This window comes from Procambarus clarkii, chromosome 91 (genome assembly GCF_040958095.1).
Source record: "Procambarus clarkii isolate CNS0578487 chromosome 91, FALCON_Pclarkii_2.0, whole genome shotgun sequence".
Taxonomy (NCBI): domain Eukaryota; kingdom Metazoa; phylum Arthropoda; class Malacostraca; order Decapoda; family Cambaridae; genus Procambarus; species Procambarus clarkii.
This window is the reverse complement of record NC_091240.1, coordinates 4,217,180-4,231,079: the sequence shown is the minus strand read 5'-3', so window position 1 is coordinate 4,231,079 and position 13,900 is coordinate 4,217,180. Positions and strand designations below refer to the sequence as shown.

Here is a 13,900-nt window from a genome sequence, read left to right as displayed (position 1 = left end):
AGTGGACCCCCATACCCTTCCTGTGAGCGGTAGTGGACCCCCATACCCTTCCTGTGAGCGGTAGTGGACCCCCATACCCTTCCTGTGAGTGGTAGCGGACCCCACACCCATCCTGTGAGCGGTAGCGGACTCACCTCATCAAAGATTAACACAAACTGTATTTTCTTTGATATTTTCGATGCCTCTATAGATATGTAGTCCCGAGTTTATAGATGATGAAATTAGTGTCATGTATAGTTTCCGCTTCAATTTAAGATATCCCAAGTCTTTTATTGATAAAGTTGATCAAATTGCTCGTAAAAATTAATCAGGACAAATATGGGTGACCTCTGACAAGCCGTTGGCTTCCTTTCCTCATCGAAGTCACTTGAGTTAGTGGCCCTCAGGTAAATAATGCCCCTAGATTGAAAACTTAACACACTATAAAGAATACACTCATTCAGCTATTTCATTACTTCAATTATATCCCTAAATTATTAAACAATATAATATCAATGTAGCATTTAGGAAATGTCGATATGAAAAAAAAATTGATTAAAACTTCAACAAGTTGCAATGGTTGTGTGTATAAAATTCCATGCGAAGGTTGTAATAGGTTTTATATGTTGCGCAAACTTACAGATATCTTGACCAATGATCAAAGAACATATAGCACAAGGACAGGTCAGAACTCAAATGCATTGTTTTGCTTTAAGAAATTGGAATCAGTCAAATGACTAATTCAAACAAAACTTTTGATTGTAAGCTTATTAGTGAAAGAAACATTGAACCCTTAAAAAAAAATAGCGAACTATTTAATATAAGCTCAGGATTGTATAAATTAGATTTTTATAATTTGCAAGAGTTGTGACAGGAATTAAATAATATAAAGAACAGATTTATAAGTCGATGGCTTATTCCCAGAATTAGAGCCTAATTCTGTGAATATAATATATTCTTATATAGCCTATCCCCAATCAATCAAGTCCATTATTCGATGGTAAGTTTATGCTCCTTAATGTACTCAGGTTTAGGGGTTATATAATCCCATATTAATGTTTTTTCTCTCTTGTATTCCTTAAAAATATAGACCTACTTTAGGTTAATAAGCATATGGTAGTATACTATGTATATGTATCTAATATGTATGTTCATGTTTATTGAGACAAGAAAGAAGTACATCTCAAAGGGATAGATCAGCTTAGGCTATTTCTACCCCCCTTTGTATGTATGTTACGGCCTGCTTGAGCTAGTAACCGGGTTCTTTCTGCTTATGGGGTCAAAGCCTCTTTTCCGGCTCCATCCCAAGTCAATGGGAAGTTATCAAGAATTGGCAGTAGCAAGTAACCGTTCAAGGAGTAAAGTAATTATCAAAAGAAGGCACCAAACCGGGAAGGCTATGTAGTTCAAGGAGTAAAGGAAAGGGAGGGAGAGTAAACAAGACTTAATAACACCTCCACCCGTATATTCTGTTGTATAACTACACATGTACAGCGTCTCTTTCGCAAAGGCCACTTAATATATATGCAGGGTTCGTCGAATCCCGGTGAGTCCTCTATCTTTAAGTATACGCCGTCCACTTTCAATGGTAATCACCAGCGTGTTCACCTTACTCAACAAACTCACTCCACACATTCTCTTGTACCATCTACATTTACAAAACCCTGTTCTTAAATGCAAACCCTGCTCTGAAACTCTCCCTGGACAGATGTAATAGGACCCATAATCACCACACCAGAAATAAATCTCTCCGATATCCTCAAAGTCAAACTTAATCTGTGTAAACACTATGCAAATAAGGGGACCTAGTCTATGGAACTCACTAATGAATTGAAAAGTTGTCCAACTTTTGCCCTACTCAAAAACAAAAAGTACCTAATTTCATCTTCATAGTTTCCTACCTAGTGCTTTAAACTCGCACTGCATATAGTGCTACCCAATCCCTCAATATGTATCTAAGCCATACAACTTTATCATTGTGATCATTGCTGTAGTCTTATATGTGCTATCAATGTTTTATTGTACCTACTAATCTTTGTCAAAATTATCAATCATGCCATCACTGCTATCAATTAAAGCTCTCAATGTGCTTTAATTTACCTACTAATCTCAAATTTTTCTTACAATGTGCCTGTTAACATTTTATAAATTTTGCTAGAATTTAACTATTTAGTATTTGTTAGATTAAGGACCTGCCCGAAACGCTGTGCGTACTAGTGGCTTTACAAGAATGTAAACATGTTATGTACCCTCACAAACCCAATGTACCTTCTTGTATATATATAAATAAATAACAAGGGCCAGTCCCACACCGTATCGTTACGATGTCAAAATTCAAAGTTATGTTTATTGAGACAAGAAAGAAATACATCTCAAAGGGATAGAGTAGCTTAGGCTATTTCTACCCTCTCCACGGGAAACATCTCCCGTCACGCAGGGTGCAGTCGCACCTCCACAGATCTCCAGTATCAGCTCTTGATACTGGTAATGGCTCAAATGGGCCACCACTTACGGGCTATTCATGCCCGTGCCACCTTTTGGGTGGCTTAATCTTCATCAATCAATCTCTCAGTGGTTCTCCAGAAACACACTGACAGATCTTCAGCAACACGCTGACAGGAGTCACAAATAATACGTCCAGGGGTCTCCACTAACACCCTGGCAGAAGTCAGACTACACACTAGCATAACTTGTCAGCTGACGACCAGTGCTGTCGCCTTGTGACTGTCAAATCCCGGGTAGGTCGGTCCACACAATATCACCGCACAAGTACAACAGCTCCTGGGGCCACATTCACGAAATAGTTACGCAAGTACTTACGATCGTGTACAGCTTTCCTCAATCTTTGACGGCTTTGGTTACATTTATTAAACAGTTTACCAGCATGAAAACTTGCCAATCAACTGTTGTTATTGTTATAAACAGCCTCCTGGTGCTTCGGAGATCATTAACTGTTTAATAATTGTAAACAAAGCCGCCTAAGATTGAAAAAAGATGTATAGGTTCGCAAGTGCTTGCGTAACTGCTTCGTGAATCTGGCCCCCGTGTACTACCGACGGCTGCCACGTGTTCTCAGATGGACAATTAAGTCAGTAGTTGGCTGAAACTGCCCAAGGTGAACTACCGTCTACAGTGCAATAGACTATCCACGTCACCTCTGTGGACATGATAGTCATCAGCCAGACAGAAAGTAAACAAGGAGAACACAGGATGGCAGCCTTTTACCGGAGAACTGAAAATGTTATCGGATGCACAATCTAGATGGCGTTGATATCGTTACTTCACTCACCAGAGGTCTTCATCGTTGACCTCACCTCCTAACTGAGGTACGAACAGGAACCTTTCACAGATGGCGCTGAACTTGCCACACCTCCGCCAACAGATGGCGTTGTCTTTGTCCCACTTAATGTCTTGGAGTTGGAGTGCAGGTCCATAGATGGCGTCGATGTTACCACACCTCACTCCATAGAAAGCGTTGATATCACAATATATGTATATGAAATAACTGTACCCTAAAATTGACCATCGAATTCTGTCGGGAGATTGGGTTAAAAGTCTCACGATTTCCAGCATTTTCTGTACAGTCAGTATGGTCTAGTTATAGTACTTTATACGCTGAGGTTCATGGAGCCCTGGCTGTCTGGGTTCGAATCCTTCTAGGGTGTGGTGTTTTCGGGTGCATATTTGCTTGGGGACCATTCAAGCTTCTTCGCATATATATCTATCCACATAAAAGAAGATGATATGTATATGTAGCACCCGGGGGAGCCATGTTGGGCTCCCACATGCGCTGGCACATATTGTCTTCTCCTACCACCTCCTTATATTACAAAAAGGAGTTATATATAAGGTACAAAGGTGATTATCGTAAGTTGTCGAGTTCCTCCAGCTCCTCAGATGGCGGGCAGGAACCCTGAATGCAGTGTGCATTTCCCCTTTGTATCGTCACGCTGAGGCGCTGGAAAAGGAAGCTGACAGCTCTAGGGTCCCTTGTTGTTTCAATTAGCCTAGAATCCAGTTCCTTCCAAAAACTGGTGACGCTCTTACCCCGGGCGCCAAGTGTTTCAGAAGGAATAGGGACAAAATTGGGGTGGTGATCCAATTCTCTGCATTTACATAATACACATGTATATATGTGTGTGTAAATCACGAACATTAACACGCGATAAAAAAAATGTGACAGTGTCAGACCACGAAGGAAGAATTGAAACAGGAATTTCCTTAAGTATTTTCGTGTTTAATAATACATCTTCAGAAGGATGAAGATGTATTATTAATCCTTCTGAAGAATACATCTTCAGAAGTTTATGTTCTACCCGTTTCTTCCGTTCCTGTTGCAGGGTCATTCGGCCCCTGCTTCTGCATTGGTCCGAGGTCTTGAAGTGGGTAGAGTGACACTGTGTTAACTGGTTAACTGGAAACTGTCTGGTAACCAGCCAAACATATCACAGTTTCACTCTACCCACTTCAAGACCACGGGCCAATGAAGAAGCAGGACCGAATGACCCTGCAACAGGAACGGAAGCAGCCAGTAGAACATAAACTGCCAACATATCACATTCTTAATTTACTACCCCATTATATATATATAACCCCATTAATATTCCATGTATGTCATTCATCCATGTTACCTATCGCCTCACCATTAGAGGATATAATCAAGAGCTTAAACAGAAGAATGTGTCTTTGAGAATGTGAGGCGAGACCTTACGAAACGCATCACTAGGCGTCAGACCCAAATAATAAGTAAAAATGAACTTTGGAGAGTTAATTTTTAGTCTTCCTGCTTCAGTGAAGAAAAACATAAGAAATATCGAGAAGATTCGTGCCAGAATTATAAATCTAAAACTTAAAGTTTTGTCGACTTTTTGTCGACTGTCTTGTCTGGATTTTTAAACATTTATAATGGTGCTGTTTTATATATATATATATATATATATATATATATATATATATATATATATATATATATATATATATATATATATATATATATATATATATATATAAAACAGCACCATTATAAATGTTTAAAAATCCAGACAAGACAAACTCTTGTCTGGGTTGTAAGACAATGCGCTCTTATAGCCTATTGCAACATCCGAAAGTGATGTTGAAGAGAAATATAATTGAAAACATATTTAGTGTCAGGTTCCAGATATTACTGCAAGTTCTTGAAGCGTTAATTAACGTACAACTGCCTCTAAAGAGCCATTCATCGTGTGTGACGTGAATTAGCATTTTAAGAATTTCGTCATATATATTTGTGATGATTTGTAAACATTATTCTGCTTAATTTATAATGTTTCAAGCAGATTAATATATATTTTTCTCAGTTCGCGACTATTTATGTTCCTCAGAACATAACTAGATCCTAGCTCCTGGCCAGACTCCAGCTCCTGGCCGCCTGACACTGTATTCCAACAGAGTTCTGCCGGGTTTTAGTGTATATGATGGACAGTGTTGTGAACAGACACAGACTACACCAAATCACCACTTCACAACATCTGCCACTCGTTCTTCATCAACTTATTCAGTAAATCTAACGCAAAGTAGATTTGATTGATGAAGATTAATCCACGCAACAGGTGGCAGGGGTATGAATAGCCGGTACAAGTGGTACGAGGCAGCGCATGTACGCCCGTGCGCGGATGGCCAGGCAGGCAGACGGGAACTGAACGCACGAATGGTTCCTAACTGTATCCCACTCTGTTAGCAGCGATGAGTGATGGCTACCTCGAGGAGGCGCGGTGGTGTGGTGTTATATACCAGTATGATTGGCAGGAAGGGCGGGTGGATCCACCTAGTTGTGCTTGCGGGGATTGAGCTTTTGCTCTTTGGTCCCGCCTTCCAACCGAGCAGGTTGAGAGGCACCAGCACCTGGCCACCAGGTGTGGCCAGGTGAGAGAACAGGTGTGGCCAGGTGAGAGAGCAGGTGTGGCCAGGTAAGAGAGTAGATGTGGCCACCTGCAGGGACTGATAGGCCTATCAGCCTTTGTTGGATTATTAAGGCCGCCACAATAGCTTACTGACCAACTCGAAAATATATTTTAATCCTGAACTCAAATGAACACTCATGAGTATATACACTGAGAAGCGGTATATATATACCTCCCAGTGGGTCTGGAGTAACCGCTGGTTCAGCAGCCGTATACACCTGTATATACAGCTATACCTGTATACCTAACTCATTTATATATGCGCTACGCTAAACTAGGCCTAGGAATGTTTAAGTTTGGGTTTTAGCTTTTTTTCCTTATGACTATACAATTAATAGTACAAAATGTGAGTTTCTTTGGTACAACAGTACATAATGATACGTTTAATCAAATGGTTACTATAAGTACTATGATATAGGAAGATGTACTCTCCTAGTTGTGCTTGCGAGGGTTGAGCTTCGGCTCTTTGGTCCCAGTTCTCAACTGTCAATCAACTGGTATACAGGTTCCTGAGCCTATTGGGCTCTATCATATCTACACTGAATTAAATAATAAATAAATAAATAAAATTCACATTGTAAATCGTGATTAAAAGGATCCTTTATAGTCTACCATGTTTGGTGCTTTATTCCGTTTGCTGTTATAGAAAATGAATGTTAAATGCATGTGAGACTATACAGTGTTACGGTAATCTTCTGCCTGTCCCTTTACCGCCTATTCATCAACGTACCTGCATGCTCCAACATCAAGATTCAATAACAATATGTATTCAAACATATTGGTGTCTAGACACAACAACTCCCCAGTCCACCCTCCAGTATCCAAGACACCACCACACCAACTGCCTTAGCAGGGGACCAGACGATACCCGCTAACGACCATTCTTCTGTCGGCGGATAGTTATACCTATAGAATTCGCGCCAATTATGACGTCATGGCCCGTATAAAAGGACTTGCCAGTGTACAGCTCAACAGAGTATCCTTCGAGTGCTCTCAGCTGTAACAACTGCTCTCACTTCCTTAGATGACGGTAAACGCATACAGCTTTTGTATAAAGAATTTACTTGCACGCTTGTTAATAACGTAAGTTTCACTTGTATTTATTTCTCTTTTTCATCTTGTGTAAAGCCAAATGACTAAGGGTTTTGTTTTCATTAATTATTATTTCGGTGTAATATTAGTCATTTTTGTTATATTAAATGTTTGAAGTTTTTATTCTCTTTGGTTTTTACCCGCAGCTCTCACACAGTTGGGGACCCAATTAAATTTTTAATTTCTTTGTTTATTATGCACCCCATACCCATCCCGTGGGCGGTGGTGTGAAGGATTAGAGGCACATAATCGGTTCAGGAACTGAACCCTCTAGTTCGTTAAGCTAAGCAAATAACAATCTTTGACGCTAGTTACAAAATTATTAATGTTACATATTTATGTACATACTTATACATACATGTACATATATATGTACGTATACATACATAAATACATATTTAATCACCCACACAAATACGCACATCAATAATCTTTTGTGTCACAAGTGATCAACAAGAGGCTCACAACAGTCACTATACAAGGCACTTTACATCTATGATGAGTCACACAGTTACTAGTCTTGCTGCACACCCACCCAACTGGACGGCAGCTTAACAGTCATGTGCTCCACACCCACCCAACTGGGCGGCAGCTTTACAGTCATGTGCTCCACACCCACCCAACTGGACGGCAGCTTTACAGTCATGTGCTCCACACCCACCCAACTGGGCGGCAGCTTAACAGTCATGTGCTCCACACTCACCCAACTGGACGGCAGCTTTACAATCATGTGCTCCACACCCACGCAACTGGGCGGCAGCTTTACAGTCATGTGCATGCATTACCTACAGTAAGCACATTTTGGATACTTCGATAAGATTTCGGGCAGCACATCATTATGAATGAAGTACTGATTTTAAAATCTGATTTTAACGTTACGAAAAATAGTGAGACCTTTTACTAACCATCGCCTTCCATTGGTTATAAAGAAACACAACTCTATTGAAAATATATTTACTCATTAAATCTATCCTCTCATTTTTTCAAAACTCTCTCATCTCATTTTTTTTCTTGCAATGTATTTGTTATTTTATTAATTCTGATAGAATTTACCTACTTAAAATTATCTGTTAGATTAAGGACCTGCCCGAAACGCTGCGCGTACTAGTGGCTTTACAAGAGTGCAATTACTGTACTATGCTATGTATTCAAACAAACCCAATGTACCTTATTGTATATAAATAAATAAAATAAATAATCCTAAAATCACTGGTCAAAGAGAATGTTGATATTGTCATAGGATTGGAAGCGCTCAGCCGCCGCTGTCAAAACATAGCTGTGCCGGGGCCTGAAATATTCCCCGGGAGGACAAACCCTTCATGCAAACTGCACCTACTATCAAGAACAAGACGTATTCCAGGTATGACATTCTTCATGCACACTGCACGTACCATCAAGAAGACGAAGGCATGACTTAAAGAAAGAAGGTTCTTTATAGTTGATATATTTTCGTTTATGTTCCTGACTTTGAATTCTTGGCGGTGTTGTAAGTAGTCAAAGAGAGGCTATGGTGGTCGGCAGTTCTCTGCCTCTAGCTAAGTTTATTGTTTTCTTGTTGTGGCCGATTGTTTACAGTTTATAATTCATTGTTTATTTGCCAACTGCGTTAGATTTACTTCAGCATTATAGCCTTTTTGGCAGGTCTTTTACAGTACTTGATCCACGTGAGCCCTTAACCCCCAATGAACAACAAGCAACAGTTTCCCCCCATTTACTATTTTCTTCTTTTACTTCATAATTCGTATTGTTGGGGACAGGAAGCCTGTACATGTATAATTCAGCCTTGTATCGAGATCCCCCTCCCCTAGATTGAACTACTGACTTTCCACAGGATGCAACCCCATAAGTTACCTAATGCCTGGCTACCTATTTACTGCTAGGTGAAGAGAGGCATTAGGTGAAATGAAATATGCTCAACCATTTCTGTCCCATCTGGGAATCGAACTCAGGATCCCCGACGGTGAATTGAGAAAAAAGCTAATTATACTACTAGACACATGGAGGCAATTTGCACTAGAAAGTATTCCATCTCTTTATTATCTAGGATATATTTTTTTTGTGCACTCAACACTCGGGTATATTAAGCACCAAGGGGTCTGGTCCAAGCAGATAACTTATAACCCAGCAGTTATCCACTGGCTGTATAACTGCTTTGTTATACTGTATATGATAAGCCCAATAGCATTTCTGTCCCTATAAATTTTATACCATTTGTCAATATTGTATATGCAGTACTTAGTACACAAGAAAAATACTATCTTGATAAAATTTAATTTTTGAGATCGGGTCATATACCAAGTGGTTAGTGTTATATCTGTTGTTATAAACTAACACTTTTTTTTTTTTTTTTTTTGAGATATATACAAGAGTTGTTACATTCTTGTACAGCCACTAGTACGCGTAGCGTTTCGGGCAAGTCCTTAATCCTATGGTCCCTGGAATACGATCCCCTGCCGCGAAGAATCGTTTTTTCATCCAAGTACACATTTTACTGTTGCATTAAACAGAGGCTACAGTTAAGGAATTGCGCCCAGTAAATCCTCCCCGGCCAGGATACGAACCCATGACATAGCGCTCGCGGAACGCCAGGCGAGTGTCTTACCACTACACCACGGAGACTGTTATTGTGGCCGATTGTTTACAGTTTATAATTCATTTCAAATAGAAAAGACCTACTACATCCTATTTGGAAGCAAATCTACAAATGCAATTCAGCTTCAGATAGACAATGTAAACATTAGCAATAAAAATGATGGAAAGTTTCTTGGCTTATTCCTAGACAAGAGACTCAACTTCAGTACCCATATACAACACATAACTAAAAGTCTCTAAAACAGTTGGTATACTCTCCAAAATCAGATATTATGTACCTAACTCTGCTCTCATCTTTCTATATTATGCACTAATCTATCCCTATCTCAACTATGGTATCTGTGCATGGGGGTTCAACCACTGCAAACCACCTCAAGTCCATCACCCAGCAAAAATCTGCTATCAGAATAATATCAAATTCTGCTTTCAGACAACACTCAGCCCCTTTGTTTAACTCCCTAAACATGCTAAACATAATCTCACTCCATAAATTCTCTTGTGTCAACTACATTTACAAAACCCTGTTCTTAAATGCAAATCCTGCTCTGAAACTCTTCCTGGACAGATGTAATAGGACCCATTATCACCACACCAGAAATAAATATCTCTTTGATATCCCCAGAGTTAAACTTAATCTGTGTAAACACTCTATGCAAATAAAGGGACCCAGTTTATGGAACTCACTCCCTACTGAATTGAAAAGCTGTCCAACTTTTACATCATTCAAAATCAATACTAAAAAGTACCTAATTTCATCTTCATAGTTTTTCACTTTTTGCCTTAAAATTGCACTGTATCTATTGCTACCCAATCTCCCAACCTTTATGTTCCCAATTTGAACATCTTTACCATTGTGATCATTGCTGTCTTCTTATATGTGCTGCCAATCTGCTGTATGGTGTTTATTAATCTTGTTTATCTGTATCTATTGCTACCCAGTCTCCCAATCTTTATGAACCCAATCTGAACATCTTTACCATTGTGATCATTGCTGTCTTATATGTGCTGTCAATCTGCTGTATGGTGTCTATTAATCTTGTTTAAATTACTAATCAAGCTGTCAATGTAATCAATCAATCAGAGCTTTAATATAATAATGTGCTTTAATATACTTACTAAGCTCTCTCATCTCATTTTTCTCTTGCAATGTATCTTTATCATTTATCAATTCTGATAGAAATTACCTACTTAAAATTATCTGTTAGATTAAGGACCTGCCTGAAACGCTGCGCGTACTAGTGGCTTTACAAGAGTGTAAATACTGTACTATCCAATGTATTCTCACAAACCCAATGTACCTTCTTGTATATAAATAAATATATAACGATGAAAGTTCATCATATACACTACAGTAATTGTTTTAGAAAATTTATGTTATAAACAATATGTCAAGAACTTGAGCTAATGCTCCATGTACACTCATCAGTAATTGAGGATATGAGTGTAAAATGATTGACGGATCATGTTCTGGGAAAAATAAATCTCTGAATAACTTATTTGGATTCAGTACCTCATGAAGGTCTAAATCCCAACATATATGGAAGATCTTCAATTATGGAGCAGTTAAATGTGATGTAAACAATGTACAATATGCCCATGTACAGAAATTTATATAAAAAAGATCATTCCTAAGCTCTTAAGATTTTGTAGGTATACAAGATAAAAAAAAATTATCATAATGAGCAAGCAATTGAGAGAAGTTTTCCCGATTGTTGAGCCATTGTTCTGTATTGCATACATGTTTTACTTGCATGTTTGTTTGCTTCTGATAGGAGTCCAATACAAATGTGTATTATATTTATTTCCCAATGAAGGTGAACTTTAGTATCTTTGGCTTTACGAAGTGAAACGTCAATACAGAATTATTTGTGAGAACTTACACAATTGAATTTTGTTGTTAGCTTTAAGACTATTATTTGACAAGTGTAATATTGGTATAATTTCAGATGCATGGTAGTTGGCCACCAATATGGTCGCTTCTTGTGACTCTTGTCTTTCTGATGAGATTCTATCGCGTATCTGGGTAAGTAGATTTTTTACCTCGTGCTCTTTGTGTTCGTTGTGTAGAATCATACTGTATTGTATACAAGTTTATGATGCAGCGTATTCTGCAAGATTATTATTGGCAAGCTTATATCTTTTATTTTTTATCTTTAAGCAAAACTTAATAGAGTACTGTACTTATTATACTTGACTACTCTTAAGAATGACTAAACAATATTCTTTTGCTGCTGGACAGGGTTCTGCTATTGAGTTGAACTCTGTGATCATTCATTGTTCATGGATGCCAAGATTTTGGCTGGATGCATTGCTTGGTGAGGCTGCCTAGTTTCTGTTTTCCAATCTTGGGTTTCAGTGATATAGACAGTTAATGATTTCCTTCTGACTGGGCTTATTTTAACCCACACCAGTGCTGTTAAATATGTTGCCTCCTTTTGTCAGCCTTGTATTTACTGTAGTTCGTGCTGTGTCTGGTATTGACATTGTTGCTTCTCGGGTTCCTCCATTATTCTCCTTTGTATGGGTTTGGGCTATGTTGAGTTTACTGTTCTTACTGTGGGATGGGCCTCATCTTTGGAAGTGGTCACTGCTCTCTTCTTCCTCTTTTTAGCTGCAGTCTTTGGTTCCTTTTAACATTCTGGTAGTGGGTGGAAAGGGGGGAAACACTTTGTTCTCTTTAAGGTGAGGTAACAATTGCTTTGCAAGTTAGTGATGATAGGGTGAACAGGGCTTTATCACCCATTTGCTGTACATTTAGTGTGAGAGTGTCTGCTCTCCTGGTTCAGGCCCAGTGTACTTCCCTGTTGTCCAGTGGGGTGGCCTTTGGACTTTACACTATGAGTTTTCACTTGGTTACAGTACCCTTTCTGCTCATGCCATCCTGTGTCATACTATTTCTCTAAGTGTCTGTTACTGACTTCTCATGTGTGTCTTTTTACCTACTGGTTTGTGGTGCTGTGGGTATTCTGTTTTTTCAACTACAGACTGCCCTGTTTACAGAAGCAGACAGGGCCCTGTGTAATGATTTATTATACAGGTTTTCTCTAAGTTGTGCAACATATTACTGGTTTTATCACTTGGTCCATGATCTGCAATGCACTTCGCTCCTCAGTAATGGCCGAGAGGATGCTGTAGCACCAAAGTTGACCTATAGTTTTGCCAGTCATCAAGCTGGAGAGTGGTGGAGATAAAAGCACTTATTTCCCACACATGCCAAGTTGTCTTGCTATGATGCAGTTCCCTTGGCCTTGGGTGCTCCATGTGGGAGCATGCAAGTTCCAGCCCAATGTGCACTGTGAGTACCATTTGTTCCTGATTAAACATACAGTACTGTATGTGACATGGACTGTATTGCACGTTATATTAAATTATACAAAAAGGTATAGTTATTAAAAAACTTGGGACAGATAATATCCATTGTAAATACTTATGCATAGCCATAATACATATTTAGGTTGTCAAAAAAAAAAAATGCTAAGTGATATAGGCTTACTTGTGAATGTCTCAAGGCTTATCTACATGAGAAATGGGCCAAGTAGTTATTTGCAGGTGTTGGCTCACAGGAATTATTTTTGTATGCATGATAGCAAGCAGAGAAAGCGAACGAAACGAAAGAGAGTAATTTAAGTGCAGAAAGACGAATGGAGAAAGAATTGAGGGTGTAAAAGAGGAAAAGGGATAGAGAAGATACATACCTGGGAGCATGAGTACCATATTACAGTCGGGTTCATTCTAGAGTCACAATCATCCCTGCCCGAAACGCTGCGCGTACTAGTGGCTTTACAAGAATGTAAATACTGTACTATCCAATGTATTCTCACAAACCCAATGTACCTTCTTGTATATATATAAATAAATAAATAAATCGAGAACTCCGGGTTCAAATCCCGAGCGAGACAGAAATGGTTGGAGTACATTTCCTTTCACCTAATGCATCTGCTCACCTAGCAGTAAGTAGGTGCTCAGGAGTTGATCAGCTTTTTGCTGGGTTGTATCCTGGGCAGGGTCAGTAATTAGGCTGGGGGGGGGTGGGGGGGGGGGGCGGGGGCTCGATTAAAGCCTAATGTGTCTGAACATACTCAGACTTCCTGTCCCCTGACATAATGAATTATTATTATTATCATAATCGACCCAATCGACTTGAGAATGGTCCAGGACAGACCGAAACGTCGTCGTCCCTTCACCTTTTAGTGTGTGGTCTGGTCAACTTACTTTAGCCATGTTATTGTGACTCCTCGCCTGCCTTATTATTATATGAATATGGTAGACCGAGTTTGTGTCCTTATGTGCATGAGCAA

At 39.2% G+C, this 13,900-nt stretch overlaps 1 protein-coding gene across 2 annotated transcripts in view; it reads left to right on the top strand.

The window, feature by feature from the left end:
- Window positions 1-8,260: 8,260 nt before the first annotated feature.
- The window catches only part of LOC123773934 (uncharacterized), a 46,252-nt gene continuing 40,612 nt past the window's right edge, over window positions 8,261-13,900 (top strand). For both annotated transcript variants that reach the window (XM_069318665.1, XM_045767917.2), the window contains exons 1-2: window positions 8,261-8,370; window positions 11,549-11,625. In XM_069318665.1, coding sequence (XP_069174766.1) covers window positions 11,549-11,625 — 77 coding nt within the window. In that variant the 5' untranslated portion in view covers window positions 8,261-8,370. The remainder of the gene's footprint in view (window positions 8,371-11,548; window positions 11,626-13,900) is intronic.